Source organism: Neofelis nebulosa, chromosome 17 (assembly GCF_028018385.1).
Source record: "Neofelis nebulosa isolate mNeoNeb1 chromosome 17, mNeoNeb1.pri, whole genome shotgun sequence".
Classification (NCBI taxonomy): Eukaryota; Metazoa; Chordata; class Mammalia; order Carnivora; family Felidae; genus Neofelis; species Neofelis nebulosa.
This window is the reverse complement of record NC_080798.1, coordinates 56587347-56603715: the sequence shown is the minus strand read 5'-3', so window position 1 is coordinate 56603715 and position 16369 is coordinate 56587347. Positions and strand designations below refer to the sequence as shown.

Genomic DNA, 16369 nt, shown 5'->3' with positions numbered 1-16369 from the left:
CATCACATTGGATTTGACAGTCTTAATTAGGCAATCTGCTCACCAGCACCACCAGTGAGCAACCCGGGGTGAGAGTGATCCTCATTCCCTGCCACCTGAGAACATTTCCATGTGTGTGTGTGTGTGTATGCTGGCTTCTACAAATTCTTAAACTTGGGCACAGCCTGCCGTCATGGAATGCTGGTGCTCAAAAGGGCCTTAGCAGCAGAGTAAAACGTCCTCACGGTGGACTCTTGTTTTTTGCCAGCCCAGCATTGCCCCTTTCCTTCAGGGAACAGCATCTCCATTTCCCCAGCCCTGGCCAGCAGAAATACCAAAATCTCTTGACAGTGTGACTGGCTCACGTATAGGTGTGTGAGCCCAAGTGGACCCGAAGACTTAGACAGGAGATGTTTGCTGAAGGACTTGGAAAAGAGATGTTTCAAGTTGTTAAAATGAGAGAAGGAAATCCTGAGGTTTCTGGTCACCATCTTGGAGGCAAGTGACCTCTGAGAGTGAAGGCTACCCACACTAGAGAAAGCAGAACTGAGGGAAGAAGGGTGATCCTGATGACATCATCAGAGCCTCTAGATCCTGGTGTTCCTGAAGCAAGTTCAAGCCTCAAAAATCTCAGTCATGTGAGCTGATAATTTTATGTTTTTGCTAATGCCAGGTGGAGTTGGGTTACTTTGGATCACAGCCCAAACAGCCCTGCTATAATGAGACTGATATACCCTTATTATGCAAATGGAGAAACAGAGGTGCAGAGAGTAAAGGGGTCACACAAGTCAGTGAGCTGGGATAGACTCAACTAATTATTCATTTCTTTTAGAAAACTTCTAGGGGAACCTGGGTGGCTCAGTCGGTTAAGCATCCAACTCTTGGTTTTGTTCTCGTGGTTCATGAGCTCGAGCCCCAAATTGGGTTCTGGGCTAACAGCTTGGAACCTGCTTGGGATTCTCTCTCTCTCTCTCTCTCTCTCTCTCTCTCTCTCTGACCCTTCCCTCTTGCTCTGTCTCTCAAAATAAATAAATAAATAAATAACCTTAAAAAAAAAAAACTATATGGCTTCCCTAGTCTAGACCCTTGGATTTCTCTGGGGCTCTGTTCCCACCCTTATTTTGTTTATACGTGCTCCTCGGTCATGCTCCCACCTCTCCTCAGATATACCTCCCAACCACCTCCATCTGAGAACTTTGCAGGTGGCTCTATGACAGCCCATGTCTCCCCACTCTTCTTTCTCATCTCCTATTCTGAACTTCTAGAAAGCCAGTCACACTGTCTGAACACATGGTACTCCTTTTCACACATTATGTGTATTGATGACTCAAAACATTGAAAATAGATTTCAAAATCTTAGCCAATGCCAGCCAGCCCATACCCTCCCATCACTCAGCATTGTCTTCTGCTTCTCTGACCACCAAGAACTGTTACTGTCAGTAACAGCAGTGGTTTGATAAAAACAACACATGTGGTTGGTCTTTGTGGCACATCATTCAATCCATACACCAGTACTGGGGACAATGGTGATTTCATGGAGTGAATTTTTTTTTAAGATTTTTAAAAATATTATTTTAAGTACAGACTGCCCCCCCACTGTGGGGCTTGAACTCACAACCCCGAGATCTAATGTCTCATGCTCTACCAACTGAGCCAGCCAGGTGCCCCTTCATGGAGTGAATTTAGATGCCTATAAGGGGTAGGCAGAATGAACGAGGAAGCCGACTGGATGATAAGAGGACAGCAGAGACTGGAGGGGTACAGGGAAGATCTCAGCTACTATTATCACTACTTCTGGCAGCTAACATTCTGGTGCTTTCTATAGGCCAGCCACTATTCAGAGCCCTTTAGATAGATTAACATTTAATCCTCAGAGCAACCTATAGAGGTTACCACCATTATAATATTCATTTTACAAATGAGGAAGCTGAGGCACAATGAGTTTTTTGTGTTCCTCTAACTTGCCCAAATTACTTAGCTGATAATGAGCCGACCTTGGATTTGAACCCAGGCAGCCTGCCTCTGGGATCTGTATTCTCCAGGCCTAATCTTCCCAGAAGTTATGAATTTTTAAAAAGTGAAATTCTCAATGTTGACAACAAATTCTTTTCATTAAATATTTTTCGCTAAACACTTCCACACTGAGCAGCCAGACAGGACCTATCTGTGGGGCAAATTTAGCCCAGGGCTGACAGTGTGATTCCTCCAGCCTGTTTATTTCTTCCATTCTGCTGATAAGAAAACTACAGGAGCTTATCTGCATTAGATTCCTCACCTGATTGGGCCCCTCACTCCATTACTTCATATGTTTCCTACTCTTCAAAGCACAACGTAGCACCCGAGTTCAACGGAAGGATCTCTAAGCACTTCATTATAGCCCTCTCCAAGAACACAAGGTTTGTGTCCCTTTTATTCTGTATTTACTACATCACCTTACATTTATAAAATGAGGTAGTTAATATAATATATTCATGAAGACTTTAATAATATTAATTGAATGATTATGAGATTGTCACAAATATGTTGATGGGGTGGAAAAGCAAACCCATACAAATACTACATCCCTATATGACTCTATTTAAATATAGGAACAACTCTCATTAATGTAAATAGGAGTCCACATTCTGACCCAAAGTATAGTCACCTTCATAATGTGGAGTGAATTAAGTGGCCTCAGAGTAATATTTGTTGGCATATCCCAAAAGCTTAAATAAATATACCACTTGAAACTCTAACCATATTCAGATCTACCCAAAATGCTGTACAGGGGATGGTCAAGTATTTCATTAATCAATTAATCTGCCAACTTGAGGGAAAATATGAGTCAGTATGCAAAATACAATCAGAAAATGGAAAATAAATTATTGTTTTTATTTTAATCACAAAAACTAAAAACAAAAATAAAAGAACTTGGGAAGTTCACAAGAATATAGACACATAAAAGACAGAGAATATGGACACATAAAAGCCCAAGTGAGCTTGAACTCAGGAAGCAGGCATTTTCTCCACCTGCCAGGTTGGAAAGTTCATCCATTTATTACCATCCAAATGAAATCTTTTCAGCAGGGTCAAAAGGGCCTTTGTTTTGACATTTAATTCACTGGCGATGTATTTCCTACGTTAGGATGCAAAACACCTCTCACATTGCTTTTTCATTAATTGCCTTCATTTTTCAAGTTCCCTGTTTGATTTATAGTCAATTAAAAACACCCTCAAAAGCCATGACTCATGTATGTTAAGTACAAATATGATTAATGCAACACCATGCACTCCATGGATGACCCGGCTACTAACCAAGGTCAGTGTCAAGGTGGCATGACCAACCAGTGTCCTGGTGAAAGAAACTCATAGGGAGGGTGGAAAGCCAGGAGTGCAGGTCATGGACAATCTGGTACTAACTGGATCCATTATAAACAAGGAAAAAGAGGTACTTTTTTGTATTCTTTTTAATATTACAGAGGAAAAATGAAACTTGGTTATGAACAGAAAAAATACAACACAGTAGAAATTCTCTGTCTCAACCAGGCTGATGAATGTAGATAGGGAAATTAAGGGGCAAATTTCTTTGATGTGTCACCCTTAACATCAACAAAAACTACAAGAGACTAGACCAGAGAACTATGGATAAGAACCATGGGACTGAAATCCTGGGTTCAAATCATGACACTGAGTGATATGTTACTGAGTGACATGAGTGATATGACCTTGGGTAAATTGCTTTGCCTACCCCAGCCTTAGTACCCTTACTTCTAAAATGGGCACATGAGAGTATTTTGTCCCCTAAGGCCTGTTATGAGGTTCAAGGGGGCACTCCACACACACTGGTCAACACCCATGACGCTTTTGCAAATCCCAACATCTGTTCCTAAGGTATGCATACTTTCTTACATTTTCCAGAAATGCTCTCTCTCTCTCTCTCTCTTTTCTTGCTGTCAGTGTGGGCATACAGCCTGTCATAAGGAAATCACTTAAGACTTATCCATGCCTTTGTAGAAAAATGAACATATTGAAACTTCAGAACAATATCATAAAAGTCAATAGTAAAAAAAGAACATCAACCTAATGCTTTTGATATGTGATCTCCCAACAAAATGAGGTAAATAAGGACCTTTGGCACATTCTCTTACAAAGGAAGATTTATTCATATTAAAGAACTGCCTTCTCTGCTGTAATTAGTCCTTATTCCTGTTTTGTTTGTTTTTTGATGCCAAATGATCTTTTATTTTATTTTTATGTTTTTCCAAATGACCTTTCAAAAGAACATTCTTACTAAAGTAAATGGTAGTATTCTTCCTCTATCTCATCTATCTGCTTTCTTTTTTTTCTTTTTTCCTATCCAGGTTTAGAAAAATGTTTAAAAATATGTTTTAATCAACCCAAGATTTAAAAAAAGTTCTATTGGTTCATAGAGTTCAAATCTTAAAAATCACTCACTTCTTCAGATTTTTAATACCCATGATTTGTCTTCTATAAAGCCTGGATTAGATAGTTACTGTAGGGAAATTGAACCCATCTAAGGTCCATGAATAACAGTAATAATAACAACCATAGCAGCAACAATAGCAATAGTGACAGTAATAATAATTGCAGCTTTAATTTGTTCATTGCATTTTCTTTTTTTTTTTTTAATTTTTTTTTTTAACATTTATTTATTTTTTTTTTTTAAATTTTTTTTTTTTTTTTCAACGTTTTTTATTTATTTTTGGGACAGAGAGAGACATAGCATGAATGGGGGAGGGGCAGAGAGAGAGGGAGACACAGAACCGGAAACAGGCTCCAGGCTCCGAGCCATCAGCCCAGAGCCTGACGCGGGGCTCGAACTCACGGACCGCGAGATCGTGACCTGGCTGAAGTCGGACGCTTAACCGACTGCGCCACCCAGGCGCCCCAACATTTATTTATTTTTGAGACAGAGAGAGACAGAGCATGAACAGGGGAGGGTCAGAGAGAGGAGACACAGAATCTGAAACAGGTTCCAGGCTCTGAGCTGTCAGCACAGAGCCCGACACGGGGCTCAAACTCACGGACCGCGAGATCGTGACCTGAGCCGAAGTCAGCCGCTTAACCGACTGAGCCACCCAGGCACCCCTGTTCATTGCATTTTCAATGCATTCTGCACATTGCTTCATCGATAATCACCAATTCTAAAAGTAAGAACCGCTACTATCCTTCTTAGATGAGATCATCAAAAACTCAGAGGGTTCAAATGACTTGCTCATGGCCAGCCCAGCCTTAACATGACTGGCAAATAGAGTATGAACAGAAATTACGGGTCACTTTTGACCTAAAGTGGCTAAACCTGTGTTTCTCCCATACTTTCTCTTGTCCCCAGCCAAGTGACATAAGAATGACTGGAAGGCTCAGAATGGTAGGACCAACTTGGAAGCAGCCTGAGTCCTCAAGTTCCTGTGTGGAGGGCAGACACTTGGAGTAGAGCTACCCAAGAAGTAGCCCAACCTGTATCCTCATGACCTGAATGAGAAATAAACTTTCATTGTGTTAGCTCACTGGAGTTGTTTGATACCAGGCCTATTCTAACTAGTGCAGGTTGATGATTAAGAGTGTAATTTGGTGGCTTGTAACTCAGATGCAGCAATTTATCTGTGTGTAACTGTGTCTGTGTGTCTGTGTGCTTGTGTGTGTCTGTGGTCCACAATAAGTGATCAAGGAAGAATGAACAAGAAGAGGCAGGAAATTGTTGGCCTGATAGTGCCTGGATGGCCAATGGGGTGTCCTTTCTGGACACCGGAAGTTGGAGACAACCCATAATTGAAGCTGGAGGGTCATGAGTATGGTTCCCCTAGCTACCTTGATGATCAGAGATCTCTCCATAATGCTAGGAAGATGTGTCTGAGCTGATGCGGCCAGGGCAGAATAGTCTGTTCTGTAATTTTGCAGAACACAAAATAGTCAGGGGCTTATCACTTGGTCCTTTTCCACCTCAGCTGGTAGCTGCTCAGTTTTCCAGGCCACTTACTCTTCTGAAGCCTGGGTGCCGACTGGGAGTGTATAAGCAGCATCCCTATTCAGAGATCACGGGCTCAAGATGGTGAGTACCAGAATCACATGATTTTCATGTTGCAGATGAGCAAGCAACAACACAAACCCATTCATTAAGAGAAAACAGGGTGTTGGAGGCCTTGAGGGAACCCTTACCACAAACCCCTTAAAGATTCCTCCCTGAATACAAAGGACTTGAATAGATATCTCCTGAGTTTCTGCCTTCTAAACTGTTCTCTCCCTTCTTCTTGTACTTCTCATAAAAAAAAAAAAAAAAAAAAAAAAAAGGAAATGGCCACATCTTCCCAGCTCATCTTTCAAGACTGGGATGAAGGCAGGAAACTTTTGTCCAAGTTACCATGAGTTGGGGGCTTTGCATCACACCGTGAAAGATACAATGAAAGAGCTCCCCTGGTTACATTAGAAGAAATAGTGGGACACCATGTTTTGATCCTAGAAGCTTGTTGAAAAATGGCCTTTTAAAGACGAAAGCAAGTCTAGTTAGTGGAAAGGAGAGTAGAATAAAGAGTTATTTGGATGTGAAGAAAATAAAAGGCTTTAGAACAACTGAAGGAAAGATGTGTTGGAGTGAAGAGTGAATAAAATATTAGGGAAATAAAAGGAATGGAGGTGACCATTAGTAACAGTTAAAGGAGAAAAAGATAAGTCATTGAGAATTGAAGAAAAAGATGAAAAAGGATAAAAGGAAATATTACTGTCTGAACAAAGAGAGCAGGAAGCCGTGGACAGAATAAACATTCTCTATAGCCTGCTAAAAGCTGAACACAGAATTGGTTGAATATAAGTATGGGGTATGAGCAGATATAATACGTCTGTCAGGCAAGGACACAAGACTTTCAGACAACTTTACAGAATGGTGAAAGGTGTAGACATCAACTGATTGATTATGCTGTGTTTACACCTTCTACAAGACAAAACTTTATAACAATTGGAAACCAAAGCTCTTAAGTATTGTAAAGAAACAGGAAAAATGGAAAATACAAATGCCATAAGTGGAGTTCAAGAGATGTTACTAGCCTGGTGTCTTTTAACCTAAAATTTTATTACCTAAAACATCAATTTTGTGTATGCCTGTGTGTGTCTGTGTGTGTGTATGTGTGTGTGTGTGTGTCTGTGTGTGTCTGTGTCTGTGTGTCACTAAAATGATCCTAACCATTTCCTGGATCTTAGTATACAACTGCAAGTATTTTTTAGCTTTCTGGTTCTGTTTGATTCTTTTCCATTTTCACCCAGACGTTAGCCTTTTGTCAATATGGCCTTCGTTCTGAGAGTACCCACCACTCACCAGTTTCTTGGTTAATCAAATTTTCAAGAGATAGAAACCGTAGGGAAACCCATGAAAGAAAGAGAATGAGAGAGGGGAGAGGGAGAGGGAGGGAGAGAGTAGGGGGAATGTTCATTGGCTAGGGGGAAACTTCTTCAATACTCCGGACTTTTCCTTTCCTCTAGAACAGAGCAATACTTTGCTACTTCTTCTAGAAATCCAGATTTTTCCCAAACAATATTCAGTAGGCATTCTCGAGTCTATGGAAACTTTCTTCTTCATTTAGGTACAATTAACCTTATTCTCAGGGCCTAACTCATAACAATCTATGTATATTGCTTTGAGATGAACTCAGAAGTACCAAACCAGATCTACTCTTCGTATTTTTTTTTTAACCCTATGAAGACATATGAACCTACAGCTTCACCAAGAGGGGAGCTAGTCAGATTTTGCTGATCCAACAATTTACACACAAATTCATATATATAATTTTAAATATCCTCAATTCCCATATTACTGACTTTTCCTAAATGTGCTATCATTGATAATCAAGCTGGTTCCATTTAGCATTTACTAGCTTACACAGAACCAACAACCATAACCCACATAATTACTTAGGGGATTAAAAAAAAAAACACAGACACACACAAAACTGTGATATTGGAATGTACAGTATGGTCTGGTTTAAATTAAAAAGATCCCCCAAAGTATGATTGTTTCCAGCTTCTCAGCGGTGAATTAAAAGCTGTTTGGTGTCGTGAGGATTACAGAAGCAATCACATTTATGGGCCTGCTTTGCATACCAACTCTATTAATTTCCATACTCAGGGTGGTTTCACATTCCCACCCATGTTAATATACGTGCCGTTTGGGATAACCACTTGCAAAAAAGAAAAAAGAAAAGAAAGAAAAGGGAGACAGAGAGAGAAAGAGAGAAAAAAAGAGAAGAGAGGAGATGAGACAGATAAGAGAAGAGCCAGAAAAATGGTTCTCTTAAACAAAGTTCCCTTTGAAACACATTGATTCTGATAAATAGAAGACTCAAAAGACAAATGAGGGTTCCTGATGGTCTGACTCAAAAGTCACACTCAGGGATCAAATTAACATGAAATCACATATTGGAATTCACTTCTTGTGCCGATCCTGCACCTTGTCATTGCAGACTCCAATTACTGACATGATTTCATTGGTGTAATTGCATCAGGATGCGCACGGACTTCACCTTGGGTAGCTGCCTTGCTGCTCAGCATTGCGTCTTCATTACCGTGTTCCTTTCAACTCTTAAAATGTGTTCCAACCTCACAGAATAATCCAATCACGCAGGCTGGTTTTGTTTTGTTTTGTTTTTGTTTTGTTTTCCATTCCTTTAAATATACCAGCCACAGAGCACAGGAATGAAGGAGTATGGTCAGTGTGGAAGGCGAACCTGAGACCATAAGGGCAAATGCACAATAATCTTCCCTAAAGGGACCTTGGAGCATCTGACCAAATTAAATCACTGTTTTCATATCCTTCATTCCCGGATGTTAAAAAATGGTGCTCAAGAGTCTACAATTAAATGGTTATTTGCCTACCATCAATTTTAAATTCTATTGTGCTAAAACTATGCTCACCACACATTTAGCAATGCATGCCCTACTCTCCTGAAGATAAAACAATGTGATGTTGGCATTAAAAATAGGAAGAGATGATAACCACAGACCTGACAGGAGAATATTTTCATTGGAATTTGGGGGGATTTGAGTTTACTCCACAAAATAGCCAGTAGAGGTTCTGAATCTTTCTTTCTTTTTTTTTTTAAATAATTTTATTTTATTAATTTTTTAAACATGATTTATTGTCAAATTGGCTAATATACAGTGTGTGAAGTGTGCACTTGAGTTTTGGGGTAGATTCCCGTGGTTCATCGCTTACATACAACACCCAGTGCTCATCCCAACAAGTGCCCTCCTCAACGCCCATCACCCATTATCCCCTCTCCCCCAAGCCCCCATCGTCCCTCAATTTGGTCTCTATATTTAAAAGTCTCTTATGGTTTGCCTCCCTACCTCTGTGAATCTTTCTGAAGAGCCTCAATTAGCCTTCAGAATAGGAGTTTTGAATTCCTAGGACTAAAAATTCCCAGAAGCCAACCTGCTCTCACCATCATTTTGACCTAACACTACGCACAAGAAATCCCGATCAAACATCAATCCATGGGAAGGCAATGGTTTTGCGCTCGGGGATCTGCCCAAGTGAAATAGATTTCGTTTCCTTACTCACGTTAGAGACTGGTGGTCCCCTTTTCTGGGAGTCGTGGGGAAATGCTCACCGATGACAAAATACTACAAAGCAATACACAACTACTCTGTTCACCTCTCAGCTAACAAGGCCCTAGGTCAAGAGCTTCCACCCTGGGTCAAGCAGAGACAGAAAACAATCAGAAAACACTTAGCTTAGGGAATACCACATCCTGAGACACATTCTCAGACATTGGTGAGTTCGAACACGAAAATGGGCCAAAAGAATCATCAGGTGACATTGCTTACGGTTTAGAATTGCCTGGTCCTCAATGAACTGAGCCGGCTGATCGATATGGAACAATTTCTGCTGAAATCCAGGCGTGCAGTCCAAATCTTCTGCAGATGTTAGCAGCAGCACCTGAGAAAAAAACCGAAGCCATCAATATTTTAACTGCGGCTTATGTGTTTGCCCTGCTAACTTTTACCAAATCTGTGACTTTTAGAAATGAGCTGAGGTTTTAATTTTATTTCCCAAATGAAGAGGTAAGTTGATATTTCTCCCGTGGCTGCCAACAATTCGTTTTGGCGATGAGATTTGGAAAACACGCAAATGGGAACAGCTGCTGCAGTTTCCATTAAGTTGCCGTTAAAGAAATAACTTTGTCAGATTTTTACACCTGCTAAGACTCTCACCATGGTTTCTATGTGTGAAATTTCGTTACAAAAACAGTCAATTTCATATGATGCCTGAGCTAAAACCAACTTCACTGTCACAGATGCAAAGGAGCAGTGCCATCTATAATGAGGAGGAAAGCACAACTATTCCATTGGAAATTACTTCCCAAAGGAATTCAGGGCCCACTAGACCTTTGCAATCCAATATGGTGGCCTTGAGACACTCACAGCTACTAAGCATGTGAAATGTAGCTGGGCTGAAAATGTCAGTATAAAACACATGTAGGATTTTGAAGACTGACTACCAAAAAATTTTAAAAAATAATGTAAAATAATTAATAATTTGTATATAGATTACTGTTCAAATAATAATATTTTACAGACCGGACTAAACAGATACGTTGTTAAAGTCAGTTTTACCACTTTCTTTGTACTTGTGTAAGTTTGGCTACCAGAAAACCTAAAATTCACAATTGCTTCCAAAAGCTCAGCTTTGTCTTTGCAAATCCTTGGGGTTCTTCATCCCAGAGTCAAAAATTTAGGCTATATGTTTTGGAATATAATAGTAGGTGACACACTCCTGGGCAAGGGGTAATTCAGTAAGGCAAGGAAGAGTCGTAGGTTTAGTAGGCAGACTACAAGCCCTGTGAAGATAGGAGCTACCTCTTTTTCCCCAACTTTGATACCAAGGACCTACCATATATACTGGCACAGAGAAGATGCTCCATAAAACTTAACATACAATTGCTAACGTTTTTTAGCCTTTAGTACATGGCAAGCACTCTCTACGTTTGCTATGCATCATCTCCTTTAATCCCCACAGCAGCCCTATGATGTATTTAGTATTTTAAATGTTTATTTACTTTGAAAGAGAGAGAGAGAGCAGGGGAGGGACACAGAGAGAAGAAGAGACAGAATCCCAAGCAGGCTCTGCGCTGTCCACTCAGAGCCCGATACGGGGCTCGAACTCATGAACCAAGTTGAAATCAAGAGTTGGTCGCTCAACTAACCGAGCCATCCAGGTACCCCATATTTAATTTCTTATAGGAAATTAAATTCTTACATTTTACAAAGGGCCTGATGTTCTCACACGTTGGCCCAAGATCCAAGATTGTAGAGTTGGGACAGGCAGAGCCAGGATCCAAATCCAGGCTTAGGTGTCCTCTGAGATGGATCACCGTCAGAGCTCCTCCCAGACCCCACAGGCTTTCCACACCCTAGGGCAGGACTTTACATTTGGCTGAGCTACTTCTCTGAATCCCATGGAAGGCTGCTTTAACAGCATGGTGCCAGCAGAGAGCGTTCGGAGATTCTCAGTAGCAGCCCTCCACCATACCAGGTGGGAACTGGTGCACAAATACCTCAGCTCTCTCCCCCTCTGGAGCCATACCTGGGAGGCAAGTGTTCTGTCTCCCCATTTCTACTTGGAATTCAACTCCAGTTGTCCACAGTGGCACCTAGCTTGATAACTCATCTTCCATTCACTGCCTTTTCTTCCCTGGCTCATTTCCTCAACTCCTGTTGGTATTTCTCTGACACCACTCTCCAAAGAAAGCTACTTGCACTCCAATCCTTGACTTAGTGTCTGCTTCTTGGGAAACCAAACTTTGATATTAGGATACAAACTCTTAACCACTGTACACAACTGCTGAAGAAAACTCATTATCGTCCCCACCAGCAAACTCAAAGGGTTGTACACAAGGTTGGAAGCTGTGGAACCTGGGCTTCTCTGTAAATAACAGCCCACTGAAATGCACTGAACCCCAAAGAATAAGAGAAAGAATCAATCTTTGGAGCTTCATGGTGTGGTCAGACTGAGGAACATCAGAGAAATTGAAATGGGGGAATCATCACCCTGACCGACATCATCTCTCTAAAATCAAAGGGGTTAGGGTATTATAGCTCTGTACCTGAGCAATTCTGCTTGTGAAACTTCCCCTTGCCTGCAGAGCAGGCTCTGGTTAGATTGCTTCCGAGGCAGTCATAATGCTAACACCCCAAGGGGCACACACACAGAATGCAGATTCAGGACTCAGAATAATTTGCTGGCGATTTTGCAAGCAGAAAATCTTTAACTGGCCAACAGCTAATTCGGTTAAATAGCAAATGGTCAAAGGTTGCCTCCAGGCATCCTGCGCTACAATTGTACCTTAACCTTCTAATCAGCTAATTCTGCCCTCAATCCCAGACCAGTAAACCAGTCACCTTGTAGGAACTAAGGAGATACCATTTCTCTCTGGATCCTGAGGATAAGAATCCAGAACTGATTGAGAGGACGGAAGAGCTGAGCCCCTGTTCTTGTCTCTCTGTAGCTCCTTCTCCTTCCTGATTTCTTGGTGGGCTCTATTCAGGATTCTTCTGGAGTCAGGAAGGAAAAATAAACCTTTCCCAACAGCTAACCCTCAGGGAGGGTGGGAGGAGTCAAAAGACTCCCAGAGGCTCAGCTTTGTTTTATGAATTCTTAGGTGCCTCCACCCACTAAAATTCAGGTTAAATGCTTTTAATGGAAAAACGGGCAGCAGTCTCCTGGGCAAGGTGTGACTTGGGAAGTAAGAGAGAGCCCCTCCTCCCTGCATTCGGTTCATTCACTTAGTCCCCCAAATTTATTGTTCTCCTGGGGATTCAGCAAGCACTCTGTTAGGTGCTGTTCTGGAGCCTGTATAGAAGCATAATGATGCAGTAATTAAAAGCAAAAACTCCCGAGTCTTTTGCTCGGTTCAAATCTTGGCTCTTTCCTTTACTGACTGACAGTAACAGAAACATGGGGAAACGAGATGTGAACTGAGAGGAGCTGTGCGTACTCAAACGGATCGTGCATCTAAAGCAACCAGGGGGCGCCTGGGGGGCGCAGTCGGTTGAGCGTCCGACTTCGACTCAGGTCACGATCTCGCGGTCCGTGAGTTCGAGCCCCGCGTCCGGCTCTGCGCCGATGGCTCGGAGCCTGGAGCCTGTTTCTGATTCTGTGTCTCCCTCTCTCTCTGCCCCTCCCCCGTTCATGCTCTGTCTCTCTCTGTCCCAAAAATTAAAAAAAAAAAAAAAAAGTTGGAAAAAAAAAAAAAATTAAAGCAACCAGAATAGTGTTGCACAGGATAGTGGTCAGCACATGCGAGCTGTTAACGTGGAGCAGAAAAGGTGCCAGGCATGAGCAGATCATAATTTAATTAATTAACTAGAATTTAAATTGAAGGGAAATTACAGGTCTCTCTGGGAGCATGTCAAAGCCAGGGACAGGGAGTCTGATTTCATCTAGGGGGATTAGAGAAAGCAAATCCACAGAAGAGACATCTCTCTGCTTTGATCTCAAAGATGGGTCAGAATTAGCTAGATAAGTGGAGGGGAATGTAGACTTATCCTTTTAAGCCACACGCTCTGTGCTTTCACATGAATTCCTTTGTGTCTGTCTGGGTTTCATGTAACACATCTCTGAAATGACAAAACTTCATGTAAAAAAGAATCCAGACTAATCTGGGGGCTCTTCCCCAACACTGACTGTCCACCTGGGCAGGAGTGGTAGTTTCAACTTACTGCCATTGCCCCTTGACTTTTTAGCAGAATTTAAGCATATCTGTGCATGACTTTGTCACAGACACCCACCCTTCAATCTCTGTCATACTGAGTTTGGTGGAAGAATGTGAAGAAGCCTCCCTCTTTGGTTTAAAAGTATTTGGACATTAATCCAGAACCAAGCAAGCCTCTTCTTCAACATTATCAGACGTCACTCTTATAAATATATGACCTAGAGGGGTGCCTGGATGGCTCAGTCGGTTGAGTGTCTGACTTTGGCTCAGGTCACGATCTCACTGCTTGTGAGTTTGAGCCCCGCGTCAGGCTCTGTGCTGACAGCTCAGAGCGTGGAGCCTGCTTCAGATTCTGTGTCTCCCTCTCTCTGCTGCCCACCCCCACCCTCTCTCTCTCTCTCTCTCTCTCAAAAATAAATAAACATTTAAAAAAATAAAAAAATATATAGGACCTAGATACACTTTCCCCTAAATCCTCTTTAACGTTTCCAGAATATATGCTATGAACAACATTCTGAACTTATCTTTAATGCCTTGGGAATTATGGTCTTCCTATATGGTTCTTTTGTTCATTTATGGATTACCTTGCACTTCATAAACAACAGGCAACCAATACACCTTTGAAAGCTCAGCAGTGATCGACTTTTGTGATCACCAAAGGATTTCTATTATTTAAGGATTTCTATTATTTGAAAATTACAATCAGTCTGCTTATGAAAGCAGATTCATGTTCAGACAAACTACAGGCACAGGACACAGCCACACTGGTTCTGTATGAATTCCCAGTTTATCTGCTGCCATTTACCAGCTGTAACCTTGGGCAAGCAACCTTCCGGGTCTCCGTTTCCTCAGACGGAAATGGGAACAATAATAGTATCTTAAGGTTATTATCAGGAGGAAGTGAGTTACTTGTTGTGAGGAGCCTTATGTAGTACCAGGCACACAGTAGTTGCTCAATAAATGTTTGCTAGCATTATCATTGTTTCTATATATTACGTTTAAACCAATATACATGTTTCACTGGTATTCTATTGCCCAGGGTAGACATTCACAGATGTCATCAAAATATTACTTTAGTTGTTACTGTAAAACTGTTCAGTGTACAGACTGTGCTCAGAAATATTTCAAGGGAAACAGCAGGGGCCTGAGTCAGGTAGAGATGGGAGGGGAGTTGCATCTTGGGGTCAGGTGCACAATGAAAAACATCAGTGCCTGTTGCGAGCTGAGTTGTGCTGCTTTTGCAGAACACCAACCATTCTTTAAAACAGTAGCCCAGAGCTCTGTCCTCTGTGTAAGAGCCCCTGCCCTAGACGAACACACCAATAGCAAAGCCTTACATCACACTCTTCATACCTGCTTCCTTTTTTTAGCATCCATTTCTTTGCTGCTGTTTAGAGCTTTCTTTTTGAAAAAAGAAAGGGTTTATGTTTATCCTGACAGGTAGTGATTCAAGAACATAGCCAACTTTGGAATTTGCTTCCAGAAAAAAAAATTTTTTTTTTTTTCTGTCCCAGACTGCAGGTTGCCAACTGGCAGCGTATGGGATGGATGTAGCCAGCAGATTTGGTTAGTTTAGCCATAGCAGTCTGTCATAAAAGTTAAATTATCATATTATAAAGAGCGCACCTCTCTTGGCTGTCCTTGTCTGCACCATCCCCTATGTTACCTCTTCTGCCTGCTTGACTCCGTTACACACATATCTGCCCCCCTGCCCCTGCCCTGTCCCTGACATTTGAATTTGCAACCCCTACTTTAGACTTTGGAAAAAGGCTTTTTAAGCAAAGAATGCTCCTTGTTACAAGGCTTTAGTTACTTGTCATAATGGTATCCATAACTGTGTGCTCCTGGCTCTGATGTAGTGATTTTGGCCATGTGACTAAACTCTGGTCAACATAAAGGGAGTAAAAGGATTTTCCCCACTTCTTGGCTTGGCCCCTGAAATGCCCTCTCTTCCCCATCTATGAAAACAGAAAGGAAGGACTTCCAAGATGGTGCAGTCATCCAATAGAAAGAGCCCAGAAATCGGTCCCTGCTTAGAAGACAAGGACTTAGGAGAGAGGTACCCAACAAGGAAACCCCACATGCATTGTGGAGACCCTGAGATCTGGGGGTGTTTGCGTGAATCAGCAGCTCACCTGCCCCACTCTATGCTAAACATGGAAGGGACAAGGACAGAGGGGCTTCTACACCATGGCATCACAGATACATCACCAGAGGCCAGAGAGAAATATCAGGACTGAAGAAAGCTTAACACAACTGTATTTGAAGCAGCCATAAATAAAAAAAAAGAGAAGCTTCCTGCCACAAATAATTATCTCAGCAGGCAGTGGACAATCTCAGATCTCATCCTCTCTTAAGCCAGCTCCAAAATGGTATTTTCCAAGCGAACTCACTAGTGTCTCCTGGCCCCTGGTTGTTTTCCTCTCACTGACTCACTGCTTTTTGCTATTAGCGTGGATGGACAGTTACTTTATCCTTGCTACAAAACACCTCTGGTTTACTCTTGTCAAAGTCTGTCTATTGGACTCAGTTTGGAGGGGCTGAGATTGACGGGGAAGAAAGGCTACTGGCTCTGACTTGTAGGATATAAAAATGTTACAGCAATGAATTTTGATTGACTCTACCCTGCCAGAGTCCCCACAGGGTTTATAAAGGCACTCTACCTACAGGGAAAGCATGGAGAAAGAGGT

The 16369-nt window shown here is 41.8% G+C and overlaps 1 protein-coding gene across 2 annotated transcripts in view; it reads right to left on the bottom strand.

The window, feature by feature from the left end:
- CDH13 (cadherin 13) overlaps positions 1–16369 on the bottom strand; it is a 1101550-nt gene that overhangs the window by 810822 nt on the left and 274359 nt on the right. For both annotated transcript variants that reach the window (XM_058708168.1, XM_058708169.1), the window contains exon 2: positions 9793–9904. In XM_058708168.1, coding sequence (XP_058564151.1) covers positions 9793–9904 — 112 coding nt within the window. The remainder of the gene's footprint in view (positions 1–9792; positions 9905–16369) is intronic.